Source organism: Gorilla gorilla, chromosome 4, assembly GCF_029281585.2.
Source record: "Gorilla gorilla gorilla isolate KB3781 chromosome 4, NHGRI_mGorGor1-v2.1_pri, whole genome shotgun sequence".
Taxonomy (NCBI): domain Eukaryota; kingdom Metazoa; phylum Chordata; class Mammalia; order Primates; family Hominidae; genus Gorilla; species Gorilla gorilla.
In genome coordinates, this window is record NC_073228.2 from 135,313,843 (window position 1) to 135,332,894 (window position 19,052).

The window sequence follows — 19,052 nt, forward strand, 5'->3', positions numbered from 1 at the left end:
GAGTTTAAGCCACTGTTAACTTGGTTTGCCATCAAACACAATTTTTTAAACCTAAACAATAGCTATGGTGTTTCACAGATTTGACATAACCAACAACAAATGGACCGCTCCAATTTTTCTGGATACTTAAAAAATAAGGCCTTCACACCAACACAGGTCCCAGACTGGCACTCTCGAATGACTAAGTTCGTAATTATTTCATCAGTTCCATACATTTATAATTAAGTACAGAGAAGATTAATGTAGATTCTTTATTGATTCCACCAATGTATTAGTAGATAGGATAATAATAAATGGTATTTTTACATTCTCTTAACCAAAAATATAACAAATATTTACACTCAGTAAAAATACAAAAAGCATACAGAGGCACTGTCTTTCTAAAAGACATAAGTTTAAGAGGTATCAAAAAATAGGAGACAAACATTGCTTGCTACAGGATACCTTACAATCAATGAATTGTGCAGTAGAATTGCTATCTGATTATTACAGATGTGCAGTTTTGTTTCTGTCTTTTGCTGATTAGCTTACATGTCTCAATTTTAAAAGATCAAGTTCAACTGCATTCTGTGTATCAAAAATAAAGAAGCATTAAAAATGCACAACAAAAGTCAAAGATGAACCAGGATTCAAGTTTAAATTTGAACATGTACTGTGACACTTTTCTGAAGATTTATCCCGTTTTTCTAGCCTTTAAGGTAACGCTGAAGGAATACATATACTTTAATATCACCTTTTTTAGAAACTTAAAATTGAATCAAAATAATCAGTTTTAAGGAAGCTTTTTCTCCTCCTTCCTTTTTTGTAGAGGAAAGAACACTTGATAAAAATTAGATTTGTTCTTAAAAACACCCATGATTACCATCACATTTTCAGCCTGGGAGAGATTCTCAAGGAGGTGATGTAGATCGCAATGACGTGATTTATCACCCTCAAGAGAATTCACTAAAGTCTTTTTCTCCCCAAAGATCATATTGAAAGTAATCATTTGGAGTAAATTAGAATTATTAACTTTAATAAGCTTTTATGGAATCATGTACTGGATTTACTAATTCTCAAAATCTTTCACTATAAAGATATTGTGTTGAAACTTACTATTTGGCAAAAGTTTGCACTGAGCGTTAACTGCTTCAACAGTCTTGGCAGATTGAGAGTTGTGGCAGGAAGAGAGGGCACTAGTCTCTTCATTAAGATTATAAATTTATAAAACAAAAACAAATGGAGATCTGGAATTGGAGTAAATGCAGGTTAAGACTTCTCTTGTTCTAGTCATATGACAAACTAAGAGACGGCAGGAATGTACCCTTAGTTAAAATATAAAAATCAAAACCTCATGATTTTTTAAGGGATACATACATAACAAACTACAAAGCATTTGGCTTTGGCTCCTGATCAATGTGATCAGCTGATATGAACACTCACAGTTAAAGCTAGATAGATAAAACAAAGGCAGCTGTAAGGTGCAAGTACAAAACCATAGGCCTCAACACTCTGTGCAAGATATTTACACTATTAAGGACAAAGACAGGTAAGGCTTCCATTTGGTTTGAAAGAGCTGCTAAATAAAGACATTATGAAAACAGCACATTTTTCTGGAGAAATGAATATAAAATGGTGAGAGTAGACATCTGAACTTGATTAAAAAAGTGGGTATAATAAAAATATATTTCACATTGTTTAGCTGTGGCCATGAAAACAAAATTATGCAAATCAGTGAAGGAAAAAATGTATAATCATAGGACCACTGTTTATAGGCCAAATCACTGAAGTGTAACTTTCAAACTAGGATTTTTGGTTCAGGTTATTTCCCATTTCAAAGGACCAAGAAAGCTATGGAACCACCAAGCCTTATTCTATCATACCTGCGATTAATTTCTAAGGCTTAAGTTTCAGATTAATGTTTCTTTACCACAGGAATTTTTGACATGCTATTATTCCTAAAATAAAGAGACAATCATGTTGATGGGAAAGATGAACTACTACCATTTACCACTTACAACTGATTCATGATTTTAAAATGAAGGGGGATAGGCAGGAAGACAGAGAGCAGAGACAGCTAGGGAAAGACAACACATTTCTATAAAGGAGGCCACAAACCAACTAAATCCTATGTGGACACATACGGACAGCCATTCAGAAGTAAACCCCTTTTGGCTCCAAGTTGATCTGGGTAGTGCATGTTAATGGCTTTGGCTTTTTTTTTTTTTTTTTTGGTAATTACAGAAGTTTATTAAAATTTCACTTGCTTTTACATTGAAAAAATTGAAAAAATTAAACTTAATATATATAAAATATATTTAATTTGCAAAAATGTGAAAAATCTGCCTCATCCAGTAAACAGTCACTGAAATTTTAATTAAGAGTGCCATACCCATGAGGCTGGAAAAGTATGTCCTCTCAAGGGCTAAAAACTGAGAACCAAGAGACAATCATTTCTGTAACTCCAGCTCCTCTTTCTCCCACAAAATGTTACTGCAGCCAGCTGAGAGCTGTAGGGTATGTCAGGTCAGACACAACCTGGTGCTATGAGATGTGGGGGAGGCATGCTGCAGAACACTGCATAAAGTCAAATTCATCTTCATTATTACAACACCCATGATAAGAATTTCTTTAAAAAAAGTATTCCATACTTGAGTTATGAGAGATTTTAGTTTTGGGTTTCTATAGACCAGAACTCTCTAGAACCCAGTCTCTATTTGTTGGATCTATACTTTCAGTTACAATTCGATGCACCATAACTTTCACTTAAGAAAGAATTTGTATACATGTCATTTAACATCAAAATTTCATTCTGTGGAAATTAGGGTTCCCACCCTCCTCCCCAAACTACTCCCTCCCATTTCCCAAAGGACTGACAAGAAACCCTGTGGCAGCTTCATTTGGCCTTCCACACCATGACCAGCAGGTTCCTAACACCTCAACTGCAAAGGGCTTCCTATTTCTCTCAAACTGAGACCTACATTGCATTGGTGCTACAGATCAAGTCACATCTCTGTGTAGATCAAGCATATCACCTCTGTAAAGATGACTTCTGTTTGGTCAGACCAGAGACAATTTTATGACCTCAAACATGAATATCAGCTAACAAGAGCTCTCAAATACAAACAAAACCACAACAATTCAAATAATAAGTTATTTTTCAAATATACAAGAATATCCTTGGTATTGGCAGACAATCTCAATTTGTCCTTCAGCCCAAGCTATGGCTTGGAAATAATAATGCCATTATCTTTAAAATAGCTTGTTAAAGAAAAATCTATAGCAATATACACAAGGATCACTCTGAGTTTAAATTTTTTCTGTAACTGTGGTCCCAAGGCAGTTCTGGCGTGCAAAGTGGAGACTGGTATCCAGGCATAGCATCCATTGCTCAGGAAACTATTTATCTGCAGAAATTAAATGAAAGGAAGCATAACTCAGGTCTATTTCATTGCTCGGAGTAGAGGGAATAAAACCTCTGGACTGGTCGTAGCAATGAGCTGTTCGTTAGCAATGGCCTGCAGAATCATGAGGTGGTTCTTGCCCATTCCTCCACGACTTTCAGTGGTTTTCAAATAGGTCATCCAAAGGCTAGACTGCTGAAACTTGTTCATTTTCTGAAAATAAAAAATGTATAATTAACTGGCAGATCAGCATATTAATGAGATCCTAATAATCTAGTTATCTATTTAGAAAATCAATGTCAACAAAGAAATCCTCTCAAACATTGCATCGAGCCCAGATTTTATTATAATAATACCTATGATTTCTGATCACACTGAAGGTTGACAATAAACTGGAATTTCATGGTTTTTAATCACTTTATTACTCTTGTTTAAAAGCATACATTTTCATTTATTTTCAATAAAACAATCATTTCTCAAACTATTGGCACAGGTACAAAGTCAGTCAAGACTTTTGCTAATGAAAGGAACTATATCAATAGAATCATTTCAGATAATTTGGCATTTGAAACACAGTTTCAAGTTTCCATGCATTAAGGTAAAATACAATTCCATTAATGTTAACTGCTTTTTCTCAAAAGTATCCCATTAGATTGAGCCACTATTTTATCAAAGATAAGAATATTCCATTTGAGCCACAGGGTACTAGGCACACAGAAATAGGCAGCTTGCCCATTTCATTTAAAAAAACACACCATCAGTGTGGGGTACAGTGGCTCACACCCATAACCCCAACTTTGTGGGAGACTGAGGCTGGCAGATTGCTTGAGTCCAGGAGTTCAAGACCAGCCTGGGCAACATGGTAAAATGCTGTCTCAAATACAAAAAATTAGCTGGGTGTGGTGGTGTGTGCCTGTAGTCCCACCTACTTGGGAGGCTGAGGAGGGAGAATTACCTGAGACCAGGAAGTTGAGGCTGCAGTGAGCCATGATCATGCCACTGCACTCCAGCCTGAGTGACACAGCAAGACCTTGTCTCAACAAACAAACAACCCACACCATTGGCTGGGTGTGGTGGCTCACACCTGTAATCCCAACACTTTCGGAGGCTGGGGTGGGAGGACTGCTTCAGGCCAGGAGTTCAAAACCAGCCTGGTCAATATAGTGAGACCCTGTCTCTACAAAAGAAAAATTTAACAATGAGCCAGGCATGCTGGTGTGCACCTGTAGTCCCAGCTACTTGGGAGGCTGAGTTGGGAGGACTGCTTGAGCCCAGGAGTTTGAGGCTGTAGTGAGTCATTATTGTGCCACTGCACTCTAAGCTTGGGAAACAGAGTTAGACCCTGCCTTGAAAAATAAAACAAAACCAAAACACTCCCCCATACTATATTTAGGAACTTTTTTTTTTTTTTGGAGACAGAGTTTTGTTCTTGTTGCCCAGGCTGGAGTGCAATGGTGCGATCTTGGCTCACTGCAATCTCTGCCTCCCAGGTTCAAGCAATTCTCCTGCCTCAGCCTCCCGAGTAGCTGGGATTACAGGCATGTGCCATAATGCCTGGCTGATTTTGTGTTTTTTTAGTAGAGATGGGGTTTCTCCATGTTGGACAGGCTGGTCAGGAACTCCCGACCTCAGGTGATTCGCCCGCCTCAGCCTCCGAAAGTGCTGGGATTACAGGTGTGAGCCACTGCACCCTGCCGGCAGGAACGTCTTACTTTTTAACAGAGATTCAAGGCATTTAAAGAAACAATTACTAATTACCATAAAATACCAAAGTAAAGACCATTTAATGTGTTCAGCAATTCATTTAAGAGCCTTTAAGAGAGCTTGTCAACATACCATCTGCTTCGCTATCTGCATCAGTCACATCTGCTAGTTTAGGATGGAATGGCTGCAAATTATGCCTCTGAGGCTGAGTTACAATCTTCGATGGAACACAGGCCACGAGGTTGCTACTGAGAGAAGCTGGTGGCAGTCTAGAGAGGCTGTTATGCATCATCTTTGACCTCTGCACTGCCACACTATAATCTGGAGGTTTTAGGTGTGGGTGGGGTCCTTCCTTTAGGTCCGCTAAAGAAATCCCCAAATATCCTGGAGGAGTGGGAGGTGGCTCCCTATACCTATCGTCCTTCTTGGGTGAGGTGACACAGTACACTGGCATGAAAAATAAGCAATGAAAATGTTAATGAAAAAGAAATGGAAAAAAAAAACCACCCCACAAACTTATTACAATGACAAAATAGAACTTAAAAATAGACAAAATGAATAAACTTGAATGATGGCAGATCAAAAACATTTTTAAAAAGTTTAATAAACAAACCTCTTTTTAAAATACATAAACAACTATATTAAGTCCTGTAAACATTAAATAGAACGAGAGAGTTGAAGGAGATGACACTGATGACAAGCTTCCTTCTGCAATTCAGCCCCCATATCACAGAAGCACATGACAACTCCTGAAGTCACACCAGCCCTAAAGATATCAGAAACATTTAAAAGTTCACCCTACACACTGATTCTCTGTAAACTGGGAGAGTTTACATAGAAATGACATTTGGGCCATCTGTTTAAGGGCTGTTTCACCTTCTCCCGGAGACATGAACCAATGTTTTCTGGCACTCCTGGGCAGATTAGTTCTCAGTCCTAGCATATAAACTTTAACTTTGCTGGTATGGAGGAACTAATTCCTTCAAGAACTTTACTTCTGGCCAGGTGCGGTGGTTCACGCCTGTAATTCCAGCACTTCGGAGGCCGAAGTGGGTGGACCACCTGAGATCAGAAGTTTGAGACCAGCCTGGCCAACATGAAGCCCCATCTCTACTAAAAATACAAAAATTAGCTGGGCGTGGTGGCAGGCACCTGTAATCCCAGCTACTTAGGAGGCTGAGAGAGGAGAATTGCTTGAACCTGGGAGGCGAAGGTTGCAGTGAGCCGAGGTCACTCCACTGCACTCCAGCCTGGGCAATACAGCAAGACTCCATCTCAAAAAAAAAAAACTTGGAAAAAAATGAATGAGCTAAAAACCCAACCTATAATGCAATTTGACAAGTAACTATAAAATCAGCACATTTCACCTTCACATTTTTAGTAGTTAAATGCGACACCATGACTGTTGCATAAATTTAAGAGTTGATTATGATATTAATTCAAAGTACAGTCATTCCATATAAGTAGAAAAGCAGTTTTATATCCACGTATTTATATAGTTTAGGAAAGAAATTTTTAAAAAGTATTTGATGGCTAAATACTAAAAAAAAAAGTTTACTAAGAAAGCTTGGAATGGAATTCACTAACAGGAGTTGGCACACTCATGATGTACACCAAGAGAGTATACTGAAAAATGTTCTGGACTTCCTGATTGCATTTTCTCTCACTTTTACGACGTAAAATCAATAGCAGATTCAATGTTTCTACCACGTATGCATACCAATTGTGGTCCAAACAATTTATGAGGTGATAAAGAGAATAATCCCTTTACTACTATTGCACACTAATGCGATGATATTCCTCAATAAAACCAAAAAGAACTTAAAAACAAAAGACAAACAAACTTGTCCCTCTAATTAAATACTTTCACATCAGACTTTTCATTTTAATGGGGTTGAATAGCTGCTCCAAAGTCTTTGAGAAACCATGAATTCTTGGGAAATAACTTGTTTGTTTGTGAAGGAAAGAAAGGCTGTTAGAGAATGAATTTTTGCGATGATAAAATCCAGGGCCAAGATATCCCAATGCCATTTTTTGACTACTGAATCTCTAAATGCCACAGACAACAAAAACACAACTTACCAATCAAGCCCTTTTCTGTACTTGAAGTGACAGTTTTATAAACCGGGTCAGTGGCATCCTTGGGGTCCAAGCCTTCAGATGACTCAGCTGGGGTGCTCTCCAATACTCTCCGTTTAACTGTCCCATAGTTTGGTTCATACGTGTCAGACAGAGAACTGGAGGAGGTCCAACTCTTTCTCTCTAGGCTTCCTTTACACTGCCCACAAGTTCTAGAGCAGCTTTTAGAACAGGAATAGGGCTCAGAGTCAGTGGGTTCAACTTCAGCAATGGGGTCATCCAAATGGGTATGTCTGTAAGAGTTCAAAAAATCCCAGCTTTTTGGGTTTGGAAGGCTTTGGAAGTTGTCATGGGAGCTGCTTGAACACGAAGTCCAACTTCCACGACCACTGTCAGCTGCTTCTATAATGATATGCTCATGAGAAATCTCTTCATTGCTCACAGACGATGAGACAGCTAAACACTTGATTAGAGATGGCTTCAAGAGTGTCCACCTAAAATTGGAGATAACGTACAATTAGAAGGCTTGCCAGAAAAACTATCTTCTCTCTGTTTCAAGTTATTACTGCCTGTGAGAAACTATAGAGCATGTACCACAAGTGTTCATGCCAAATAACATCGTGAGGAAAACAATATTATCATCATTCATCACTAAATTCCCTGTAAGTATTTAGTTAACACTCAGAAGACACAGTAAAGAAACTCCAATGCTTAGCAAAATTTCCTTAGAATTTTTCTTTTTAAATTTTAAAATGTTAGATATTTTTTTTTTTTCGAGACAGGGTGTCACTCTGTTGCCCAGACCGGAGTGCAGTGGTTATTTACAGGCACAATCATGATGCACTGCAGCTTTTAACTCCTGGGCTCAAGTGATCCTCCCGCCTCAGCCTCCCCAGCAGCTGGGATGGACCAGAGGTATGCCTGGCAAGTATTTTTCTTGAACTGATTTTAAATGAAAATGTAAAGATGAGAGTTGAAATGAATAACGTTAAGTATACATATTCATTTTTGCTCATCACAATATTAGACTACTGTGTCCATGCATACAGAATTAAGAGTTCCCAACTTGAAGAATCATGTTTTATGTTTCAACATACCTCTGAGGTTAGCCCAGTACAGTGCCAAGTAAACAGCAACTTCCCCAATTACCCATGAAATGAATCATTTATAGCAGGGGTCCCCAAACTAAAGCTCATGGGCCAAATTTAGCCAACAGCCTATTTTTGTATGGTCTGGAGCAAAGAATAGTTTTGTTTTTTAACCTTTTAAAAGGTTAAAAAAGAAAACAAAACAAAACCAAACCAGAAGAATTTGTGACAGAGACTATATGTAGATTGCAAAGGCGAACATATTTACTACTCAGCCCTTCACAAAAAAAAGTTTGTAAACCCCTCATTTACAGTATAGTGCAGGGGGTAGCAAACTACAGCCCAGGGCCAAATCTGGTGGTCTCTTTGCTCGTTTTTGTAAATAAAGTTTTGGCTGGGTGTGGTGGCTCACGCCTGTAATCCAGCACTTTGGGAGGCCAAGGCGGGCAGATCACGAGGTCAGGAGATCGAGACCATCCTGGCTAACATGGTGAAACCCTGTCTCTACTAAAAATACAAAAAATTAGCCAGGCGTGGTGGTGGGCGCCTGTAGTCCCAGCTACTCGGGAGGCTGAGGCAGGAGAACGGCGTGAACCCAGGAGGCGGAGCTTGCAGTGAGCCGAGATCATGCCACTGCACTCCAGCCTGGGCAACAAGAGTGACACTCTGTCTCACAGAGCGAGACTCCGCCTTAAAAAAAAAAAGTTTTACTGGGACACAGTCATGCCATTTGTTTATGTGTTGTCTATGGCTATTCTGGTGTAATAGCAGAGTAGTTGTGACAGAGGCCTTATGGCCTGTGAAGTCTAAAATGTTTACTATGTAACTTTTATAGAAAACATTTGCTGACCTCTGGTGTAGAGATCATAGTTTAGAAACCTTTATAAATGTGGTAATAATTTATCTTAAATTTTTCATATTAAAGTAGACCAGATTTCACAATATTTATCCGTTAGAATAAACTTTCTCAAAGATTTCCACGTTGCTTGATTCTAAATAGAAATTTAGAGTTGTTTTTTTTTTTTTAATTAACCTTTGCTAGGTGATTATTCTTACTCCCCAAATTACACTTTCAGAGGACAGAGATCAAGGGCTAGTCCTACTCTCCCAACCTGTCTACAATGTGCACAGCACTCGAGGCACTTTCCAAAACACAACCTTTTTGATTAACCTATAACTTAACAGCCAGAATTTCAAAGATTATCTCCCCTATATAAGTAGCAGATGCACTTTGAGTTCTGACTGGAAAGATACATAATGATAAAAAGTTACTTGAATTTAGTAACACTTTAAAAATGAACACCCATACATCTTTCAACATAGTGCTTATTTACATATTCAGAATACAGAATATGTGCTTGGCCCACATATTCTTTTATGGATAACTCTGCAATTACCCCATGGGAGGTCCAAGGTCAAGGTGGGGAGCACTCCTTGCAGTGGCCACTTGGCTTGGGTTTTGTGTTATGAACACAGACAATGATTCTTACCCAGGGCCATGTTGACTATGATCTCCTATCCCTGAAGGGTGCTCTGTCTTTTCCAATGCCCCAGTGGATTCAGGGACTGCCAAGGCTTGAGAGGAACACCGTTCATCCTGTAGAGCTGCAGACATGGAGTCGACAGAACAATTGCTCACGATGCTGGACCGTGAAGAAATCTCACTATGGCTGGAGTCAGACAAGTTGTCAGATTTAGCTGATGGAATAAGTGTGTAACCTGAACAAGAAAAGAGCACTGATCAAACTACAAAAAAAGGGAACATATGGTGGGGGTAGTAGGGGAAAGGATGAAAGAAAAAACCCACAAAAATAACAGAAGATAAAGTAGAAGCAATTTTAGTTTCCATCTATGTAGATATAATGGTGCCAATTTTCTCCACACATTCCCCTACATAACCATTCGCCTACTATCCACACCACACCAATACAACTACACATTTAAGAAAAAGACAGTCAAAGTCCAGTGTTACTCAGAAAACTAGTTTAAAGGTATATCTTTCTCAGGCTCTCCCACAGCTATAATCATTTAATAAAATAAGAAGATTACAAATATTAATAAGTACATGACTTTAGGGTTTCTCAACTTCTTTTTAACCCAACGCTCCTTCCTTTGATTAATATGAATATTTCTTGACCTGATCTGAATCCAAAATACCATCTTGAAGTAAGGGTAGGGGTGGGAGTCCAGGACTCAAGGGAAAGAACTACATTTTTGCTTTATCAAACTATATATACTTACCCCATATATTCTGCATATCCCACCTAAGAAGTCTTGTCTTGAGTTGAGAGTCACTGTTTTAGATTATTTTTATTTTTTAGACACAGGGTCCTGCTCTGTTGCCAGGCTACAGTGCAATGGCACGATCATAGCTCACTGCAGCTTCGAACTCCTGGGCTCAAGTGGTCCTCTTGCCTCAGCCCCAAGTAGCTGGGACTACGGTCTGCACCACCACACCCAGTTATTTTTAAACTTTTTGCAGAAATGAGGTCTCATTATGTTGCCGAGGCTGGTCTTCAACTCCTGGCCTCAAGCGATCCTCCCGCCTCAGCCTACCAAATTGCTGGGATTACAGGTATGAGCCACCATGCCCAGCCTGTTTCAGTTTTTTAAATTGTTTTAGGTTTAAACTTAGTGTCATAATTAGTTTCCTTTTTCTTCACCAACCTTGCAGAATATTAAACAGCTGAGTGCATACATGTTTAATAATGTGTTATAGAAAAAAACAGCATCTACATGTTCTATGTTGTTCTGTGACTTACTGCACAGCAGACAACTAGAGAGATGTTCTTCTGTATTCTAGGGATGCACTGAGGTGAAGGACCCAAAAACAAATCTGCAACAGAATGGCTAATGTACATAATAATCTATTTTGATAACTGGAAGAAACCAAATTTTTGTTTAGAAATAAAAGAAAAAGAAAATGCCCTAGTAATCCCAACAAGGGACGGGTCTCAAAGAAGTAAAAAATATCTTCTTGCTCACAGAGGAAAGTAGGGTTTAGTAGATATGTGACCTTTGGACCAATACCTAGAAATGTCATTAGGAAGAATTACAGGCTTTGGGTATGTTACTGGAATTCTCAGGGCCTCATCTTCATGCAGAAAGAGGATGACAACATCCTTAGTTCCAAGTCCTTCTCTGTTTATGGATCTTGGAGTTATTCACATATAACTCAAGTCATTTAAGGAATAATTTGTTGCACAGTAATCTTATTAAGTCGCTTCGTTAAGTATTTCAAAGAGAAAAAGGCCTAGAAAATGTGTGATTTATATTTGGCCTATGTGGCCAGGAACAGGGTAAGCCAAGACAAGCCAGTCTTCTGACGTCTATCATACATCTCTGAACTTGGGATCATTGCTACTTGTCAATGTCCATGAGCTGATTAGTCAATTTTTAAGAGGACCAAGAAAGTGGATGTAATAAGTAAATTAAAAATAAATAAAAACCTTCTTCTTGAAAAGAAAAAGTCATTGCTCTACACAATAATCTTGCTTCATTGTTTAAAAAATTTCATTCTTATGTCTGTTTGATCAGTATTTCTCAAATATAATAATCCTAAGAACCACCTGGCAAGCCAATTAAAATAAACATTCCGGATTCCATTTCTGGCAATTCAAGTTTATGAAGTCTGGGGTGGGACACAGTAATTGCATTTTTTAACAAGTTTCCCAGATGATTCTGAAATTGCTATGTTAGACTAGTCCCTTCTCCTCCAATCAAAGATACATAAAAAGTAGAGGATAAAAAAGCCTCCTCTACATATTTCACTCACAGATCCAGCTAACAGTAGGAAATAAAGTCAACTACAGAAAACAAGAGTATAAAATTTACTAACTCAATACATTAGTAAAATAACTTATGTACAAATGAGGCATTTTCAAGTGTTTATAAATAGTATTTTACTAAGTTGTCTGCCTAAGCTTTGACAAATGGTTTAATTTAAGCCATGTATACATTAATAACTGAAAACAAACTTAACACTAAAATTAAATAAGGAACTTCATCAGAGTGTCTTCCTCCTTTTAGACTTGAATCGCGTATAGAAGCAGTTTAAAGTGTTACTGTTGCCTTGGCTATTTGAATTGAAGATGGCACTCCCTTTCTCATCTTTGATGTTGCTTCCAACATCCTTCACTTTCTCACAGCTTTCTGTAGCTTGATTGTGATCTGTGTCCTCTTTTTGGCTGTTGACTAGTCTCTCCCTTGAAAGCATTCTTTCCCTAAGTCTTCTAAACGGGGATGTCATTCTTTTTCTGGTTGTGTTCTCACAACTTGTCCTGTCTCTATTCTCCTCAGTGGCCTTCTCAGTACTGTCTGTTCTTTTGGCTGTGCTCCTGGTAATCTGAAGGATTTTCTTTTGCAAGTAAGCCCCACCTATTCCGGGGCAGCTCTGGCCACTGATCTTGCTGCTGTGATCAGATATGATACTGCCAACTGGAGGGAGAGATGCAAAAACCCTGACATGGTCAATCACAATTAGCCTTGTTTACATAATATTTCACTATTTAAAAATTCTAACATCTTGATAATATCTGAAAAATTGAAATCTAGCAACATATTTTTAATGCATGGAAAAAATCTACTTATATATAAAACATATACACATCAGTTATTGCAAGACAGAATGCAGGAGAAAGATTACCTTTATCAGCACAAGCTGGTGATAAAAACAAAAACAAAAACAAAAAAACTGTTGAAAGGAAGCCAAGCTGGTAAAATCATAAGGAAAAATATGACAAAAATATCAGGTAACTAGAATTATTTCTGTAAAGTAACTATGTAGGTCTAGAATTGTAAGGTAGATTTTACTATGAAGAACCAAATAAGACATATGAATAGTACATACAATAGGTATATTTATAACGCTCATTTTCTGATCCTGTTGTAGATCCAAGGTGGAGAGTGCTTTTCTTAAACACTAGGGTAGATAATGTTTGAGGTCTCTTGACTTCTTCTTTAAAGTTCTTGTTTAAACTATCCTCATGCAAAACATGAAGACAGGTTTATTTTCTTAATCATAAGAAAACAAAGAACAGATCTCAAAGTTTAATAAAAACCAGGAACAGATCCTAATAATTTACTCTGAGCATAATGACAGTTTTGTTCAATCATAGATTACTGGCAAAAACCTGTCTACAAAAATAGAAGGATCATACTTGGTTGGGGTTTTGATAGTACACATGCAAGAACAAGCTGAAACAGTTTTGAAGAGAAGAATTTCTTCAGGCTTCTAAGAATTCTAAACATTACTACGAGAAGCTCACAAACATATAAACATGGTGTTCAATTGTTGGCTACACAATGAAAGACAAGGGAGAAAATACTTCTCTATTCGAGTGTCGAGTGTAGATTTTGTTGGGAATAAGAGCAGTGGAGGAATTCCTGTTTCTAATACCACTTTCCAGAAGTCACATTCAGGCATAAAATACCAAATCAGCTATAATGGGATGGACCTCTGAGCAGCCTCTAACAGGGGTAAGGAGTGTAAAGGTGTTCCTGAACGAGCATTAGGAGCATATCGATACTGTTCATTTGGACCATCTGTCTGACTGGAGGCACTGCGGCTTATCCTACATTGCAAGATCTGGTAAGGGGCGCATTGGATAGGACCATACAGACAACGAAAGTGATGACATAGGTCTGTGTGCCACACAAAATTACATATGAGCTACAACAGGATCAAAATCTGTGTTTTATAAATACACCTACTATATAAACTGTTTTTATCTCCTGTTTCATTTTTATGAAGCTTTGTTTAGTAAAATCTGAATGAAAAAAATCTAACCAGTCTCAGCTATGTGAGGATGAAAAAAGCAAGTGAGTAATGGAGCTATGGTGTCCTGAGGTGGCAGCAGAGAAAGAAAAGAGACATTTCAATTCACTAAACACTTACCACACATCAGGCTTTATAAATATTATTTCATTTAAACCACATAAGAGGCTCTTAAAATAGATGGTCTTCTTCTTTTCTTCTTTTTTTTTTGAGATGGAGTTTTGCTCTTGTCGCCCAGGTTAGGCAACAATTCTGCATCCAATTCTTTCTTCGTTTCCATAGCCACCAAACTAGTTGGGGTGCAATGGCATGATCTTGGCTCACTGCAACCTCTGCCTCCTGGGTTCAAGTGATTCTCCTGCCTCGGCCTCCTGAGTACCTGGGACTACAGGCATGTGCCACTACACCTGGCTAATTTTTTTGTATTTTTAATAGAGATGGGTTTCACCATCTTGGCCAGGCTAGTGTTGAACTCCTGACCTCAGGCGATCCGCCTGCTTTGGCCTAGATGGTCTTTTTCCCATCTTACAGAGAGGAAACCTGACCATATAAATAAATTACTTGTAGTAACACAGCTACAGTGGAGGGCAGAATCACGGTTCAAACTCAGGTCTGACATCACTGTACATAATTGCCACATAGGTGGCAAAAAAAAGAGCTCTGCAGAGTGAGATGAAACTTAGAGCCTGGAAGCTGAAGCAAGGTCTGGAAGCTTCTCTCTCCTGTTAGAATTATTATAATAAGCTTGTCTTCCCTCTGACCATGTACCATCCTCTGGTGTGATTATTTAAATATGTAATTCTTTTACATCTGTGAAGAAGATGCCAGGACTAAATCCCCTTTCTTTCCAGAGTACACACAGAGTGTGAAGGGTCAATATAAGAAATACACACCATATTTAGAATGCTACATGTGCAGCTAACATGAAATGACATCTGCTGCACACTGCCCAGGCTAGCCAAGAAAAGAAATGCTCCAGTCTGAATTATGAAAACATGTAAATGAACAAGAAGAATTTCAGTTTTTTACCTCATGAGATTCTGTATAAGTAAAAAATCCACAAAAGTACAGGTTATTTTAAATCCTAATTTTAAAAAAGGTAATACTCTATTACAAAAAAAAGGAAAAGCATATTTGTTTTCCTAATTTTTGTTTTCCTAAATCTTATAGTTGGTTAAAAACAGTTTCTTTCTTTTTTTTGAGACAGGGTCTTGCTCTGTTGCCCAGGTTGAAGTACAGTGGCACGATCACAGCTCACTGCAACCTCTGCCTCCCAAGCTCAAGCGATCCTCTCACCTCAGTCTCCCGGGTAGCTGGGACTACAGGCACACCACCATGCCTAAGTTTTAAATTGTTTGTAGAGTTGGGGTCTCATCATGTTGCCCTGGCTGGTCTCCAACTCCTGGGCTCAAGTGATCCACCCGCCTCAGCTTCCCAAAATGCTGGTATTATAAGCATGAGCCACTGTGCCTGGCCTAAAAAGAATCTCTTACAGAAACTTTTATTTGTTAACACTTCATAGAAATGTCCAAATATAGGAAACTGGAATGACAAGACCAAGAATTTGCACCAAAACTATGGCTTCTGCCTTTATTCTTATCCATGCTTGCTGTCTGTTGAAGTTTAGGACCACACTTTGAATACTGGAGTCCTAGTTACATGACACATAATACCTAAAAAGCATCTGAATAATGCAATACAAAACATCAAAGTTCAAAAAGCATTAGGAGTTATGCTTTTCTTAATAATTTATAATTATTGCTATAGATTGAAAAGCAAAATATGTGCTATAAAGTATTGTTTAGTTTAACAAGAACTAGTTTGAAATGTTTTGTCTTACCTTTGTGAGGGGAACCTTGAGGAGATGCAGGAGGACTAGAATGTAAAGATGACGCCACAGAAATAGTGTCTTCTGTATGCTTCTTACCACTTATTTCTTCAGCTGTTCCTAAAACTTTCTGAGGTAAACTTGTATCTAAAAATAAAACCAAAGATGCGAATAAGCATCGTTTCACAATTAAAATGTCTATAGTTGCCTAAATCACTACATAACTAACACTATGATGCACAATGGCTAGTGTAGTCAACTGAAATGTGTAAATGACAAACAGGGACTAAATGACTGGGTAATGGCATACAGAGATTCTCACCTCTAGGTTATTCATTCAAATTCAGCTGGTCAGCATGGACCAGATTATATTAGTTTGTCTGCGCTTTGTGGTATAAGGGAAATCAATTTAACAGTCTGAGTGCTGTGCCCCACCTCCCACAATTGACACAGTGATTTGAAATCTTCAAAAAGAAGGCATGGATTCAAACTCTTCCCTCCCCTCTAGAGGTGGCCTCTCCAAGTCGGGGCGATGCATGTGGCAGGGGCAGTGTGGGGATGTTGGCACTGTCACTACCTGTGGTGCATCTGTGCTGTGGGTATACGGGAAGAGGCTGCAGGGCTGCCACTCCAGCCCTTTTCAAGAGCACTAAATTCACACTACAGGAGAGAAGTAAACAACAGAAAGAATCATGAATGTATAGAAAAATAGTATGCAGCACAGTGGAACGATTCCTTAAAGTTCTATCATTATCCTTGTCCAATGTCTGGTCTGTTTAGTGTACCTCAAACTTAGCAATGCTTTCAATATATTGACGTTTTTACATTCATCTTCTCTAAGAAATGTCAGAGAGCTATAGTCACTGTTCTTAAAACATAAAGTAAGTGGCCAGGTATGGTGGCTCACACCTGTAATCCCAGCACTTTGGGAGGCCGAGGCGGGTGGATCACGAGGTCAGGAATTCGAGACCAGCCTGACTAACACGGTGAAACCCCGTCTCTACTAAAAATACAAAAATTAGCCAGGTGTGGTGGCACGTGCCTGTAATCCCAGCTACTCAGGAGGCTGAGGCAGGAGAATCGCTTGAACCCAGGAGGCAAAGGCTGCAGTGAGCTGAGATCGTGCCACTGCACTCCAGCCTGGGTGACAGAGTGAGATTCTGACTCAAAACAAAACAAAACAAAACAACCCCCAAAAAAACAAAACATAAAGTAAGCAAACTTTGATGAGGATTTTGACACAGTAACAAGCAGCCACTGGACAACGAAAAAATTTAGATCATAGTATATTCATATTACCCTTCATTAAATGTAATATAAACATATTTATCATATAAACAGCCATATTACAATAAGAAATGAAGAAACCTATATGGGGCCAGGTGCAGTGGCTCACGCCTGTAATCCCAGCACTTTGGGAGGCTGAGGTGGGTGGATCACCTGAAGTCAGGAGTTCGAGACCAGCCTGGCCACCATGGTGAAACCCCATCTCTACTAAAAATACAAAAACTAGCCAGGTGTGGTGGCACGCACCTGTAATCCCAGCTACTCAGGAGGCTGAGGCATAAGAATTGCTTGAACCTGGGAAACGGAGGTTTCAGTGAGCCAAGATCGCACTACTGCACTCCAGCCTGGGTGACAGAGGGAGACTCTGTCTCAAAAAAAAAAAAAAAAAAAAAAGCTACATAGTACAAGTAATGCTTCCTCTCAAGTGGTGATATTCAAGTAAAAAAACCAGAGCTAACTTTGTCCCTCTCTCACTCCTACCAACAAATTTATCAACTTCACCAGTTCTGCACCCAATTCTCTCTTCATTTCCATAGCCACCAAACTAGTCCAGGCCCTGGGCAACTTCCAGTTAACTGTTAGACCAGCTTTCCATCTGAGCTCTCTATCTCCAGTCCTGCTGTGATCCTTACTACAGTCCTTCTCAAACATAATTTGAACCGTAACCTTCCCTTGTTCAAATCTCTTCGATGGCTTCTCAATGTTAACTTTTTCCTTTGGCATGGCACATTGTAATTTCAGCATACCTGTCTTCATTCTCTGCATCTTGGAAGCTGTTTAGTACAGTGGTTAAAGGCAAAAATTTAAAGCCAGTCAGCCTTCCTTTAGCCTCTATGCTTCCTTTGTAGAATGAGGGTAAAATACCACTTATCTTGTGGCATTACTATGAAGACTGATATATAAAATTAGTAAAGCACAATTTGAACCATGCCTGGCACCAGTAAGTGCTCTCCAAGTGTTAGCTTTAATTATATATTGTCTGTCAACACTGCATGCAATTTCCACTCAGCGTCAGCAAAGTGCTTGTAGTTTCTTGCACATACCAAGCTGTTTCCTCGGCCTGAAGCAACTTCTCTGGAACTTTTGCCTAATTATCGTCTTCGTCACCAACCTTTTAGGCTGCTTAGATGTTATTTCCAAAAAGCCTTCTTCTGAAGCCCTATCTTACCTCTGTCTAAGTTAAAAGCTCTTGTTTTGTTCTTTTATATGTTCTGCATATACCCCTGGCATAATAAGAAGACACATTATATTGAAGTTATCTGTGTGAGTGTCTACATCACCATACTGAAAATCTGGCCAAGGAGGGGCAATTTCTTATTCAACTTTGTATCTCAAACAATAACAAATTAAATGAACAAAGTTCTACTAAACATATACTACATATAATGTACAGCCTAAGTAATCATGCTAGGAACCAAATCTAATCTAGGTCTCATCTAAAAGGCTAAAATAGTGATACTGTTAAAACAACAAATAAAAGTAACATGAATAATGACTACATGGCCTAACAGAAAAAAAAAGTGTGGTCTATATTTTATAAAAGTTATATTCTCTTGTTTCCCAACCACGTTTTCAGAAGGGGTCTTTAAAGACAAAAAACAACGTATAGTCATTTTTGGAATAAGCAACTTCATTTCCACAGTTTTTGTAGGTTGCATCTGTATTGGATATTTCATTAAATACACCTCTGAATGCAGTAAGCCCTTGGTACCCAAAATGTATTGCTGTAAATTTTCTATTGATCGACACATTTCAGTATTATAGGAAATCCAATGTTGGCATTTAAAACACATATGCTGTCAGCAAACATCTATAGGCAAAATGAAATCAACATTTTTGATTCATAAAGTGATGATTATATTACACAACCTACAACAGCTTATCTCCTGAACATCTGTAATTATTTT

The 19,052-nt window shown here is 38.5% G+C and overlaps 1 protein-coding gene across 12 annotated transcripts in view; it reads right to left on the reverse strand.

Moving 5' to 3' along the window:
- Nucleotides 1–237: 237 nt before the first annotated feature.
- The window catches only part of RAPGEF6 (Rap guanine nucleotide exchange factor 6), a 212,071-nt gene continuing 193,256 nt past the window's right edge, over nt 238–19,052 (reverse strand). For 5 of the 12 annotated variants that reach the window (XM_031010812.3, XM_055386561.2, XM_055386560.2 and 2 more), the window contains 2 exons: nt 15,871–16,005; nt 12,140–12,691 (listed from right to left, as the gene is read on the reverse strand). In XM_031010812.3, coding sequence (XP_030866672.1) covers nt 12,261–12,691; nt 15,871–16,005 — 566 coding nt within the window. In that variant the 3' untranslated portion in view covers nt 12,140–12,260. Of the gene's footprint in view, nt 3,597–5,219; nt 5,535–7,169; nt 7,661–9,744; nt 9,974–12,139; nt 12,692–15,870; nt 16,006–19,052 lie in introns of those variants that run through there. The other 7 variants (XM_031010805.3, XM_031010810.3, XM_055386556.2 and 4 more) reach the window with 2 other exon arrangements.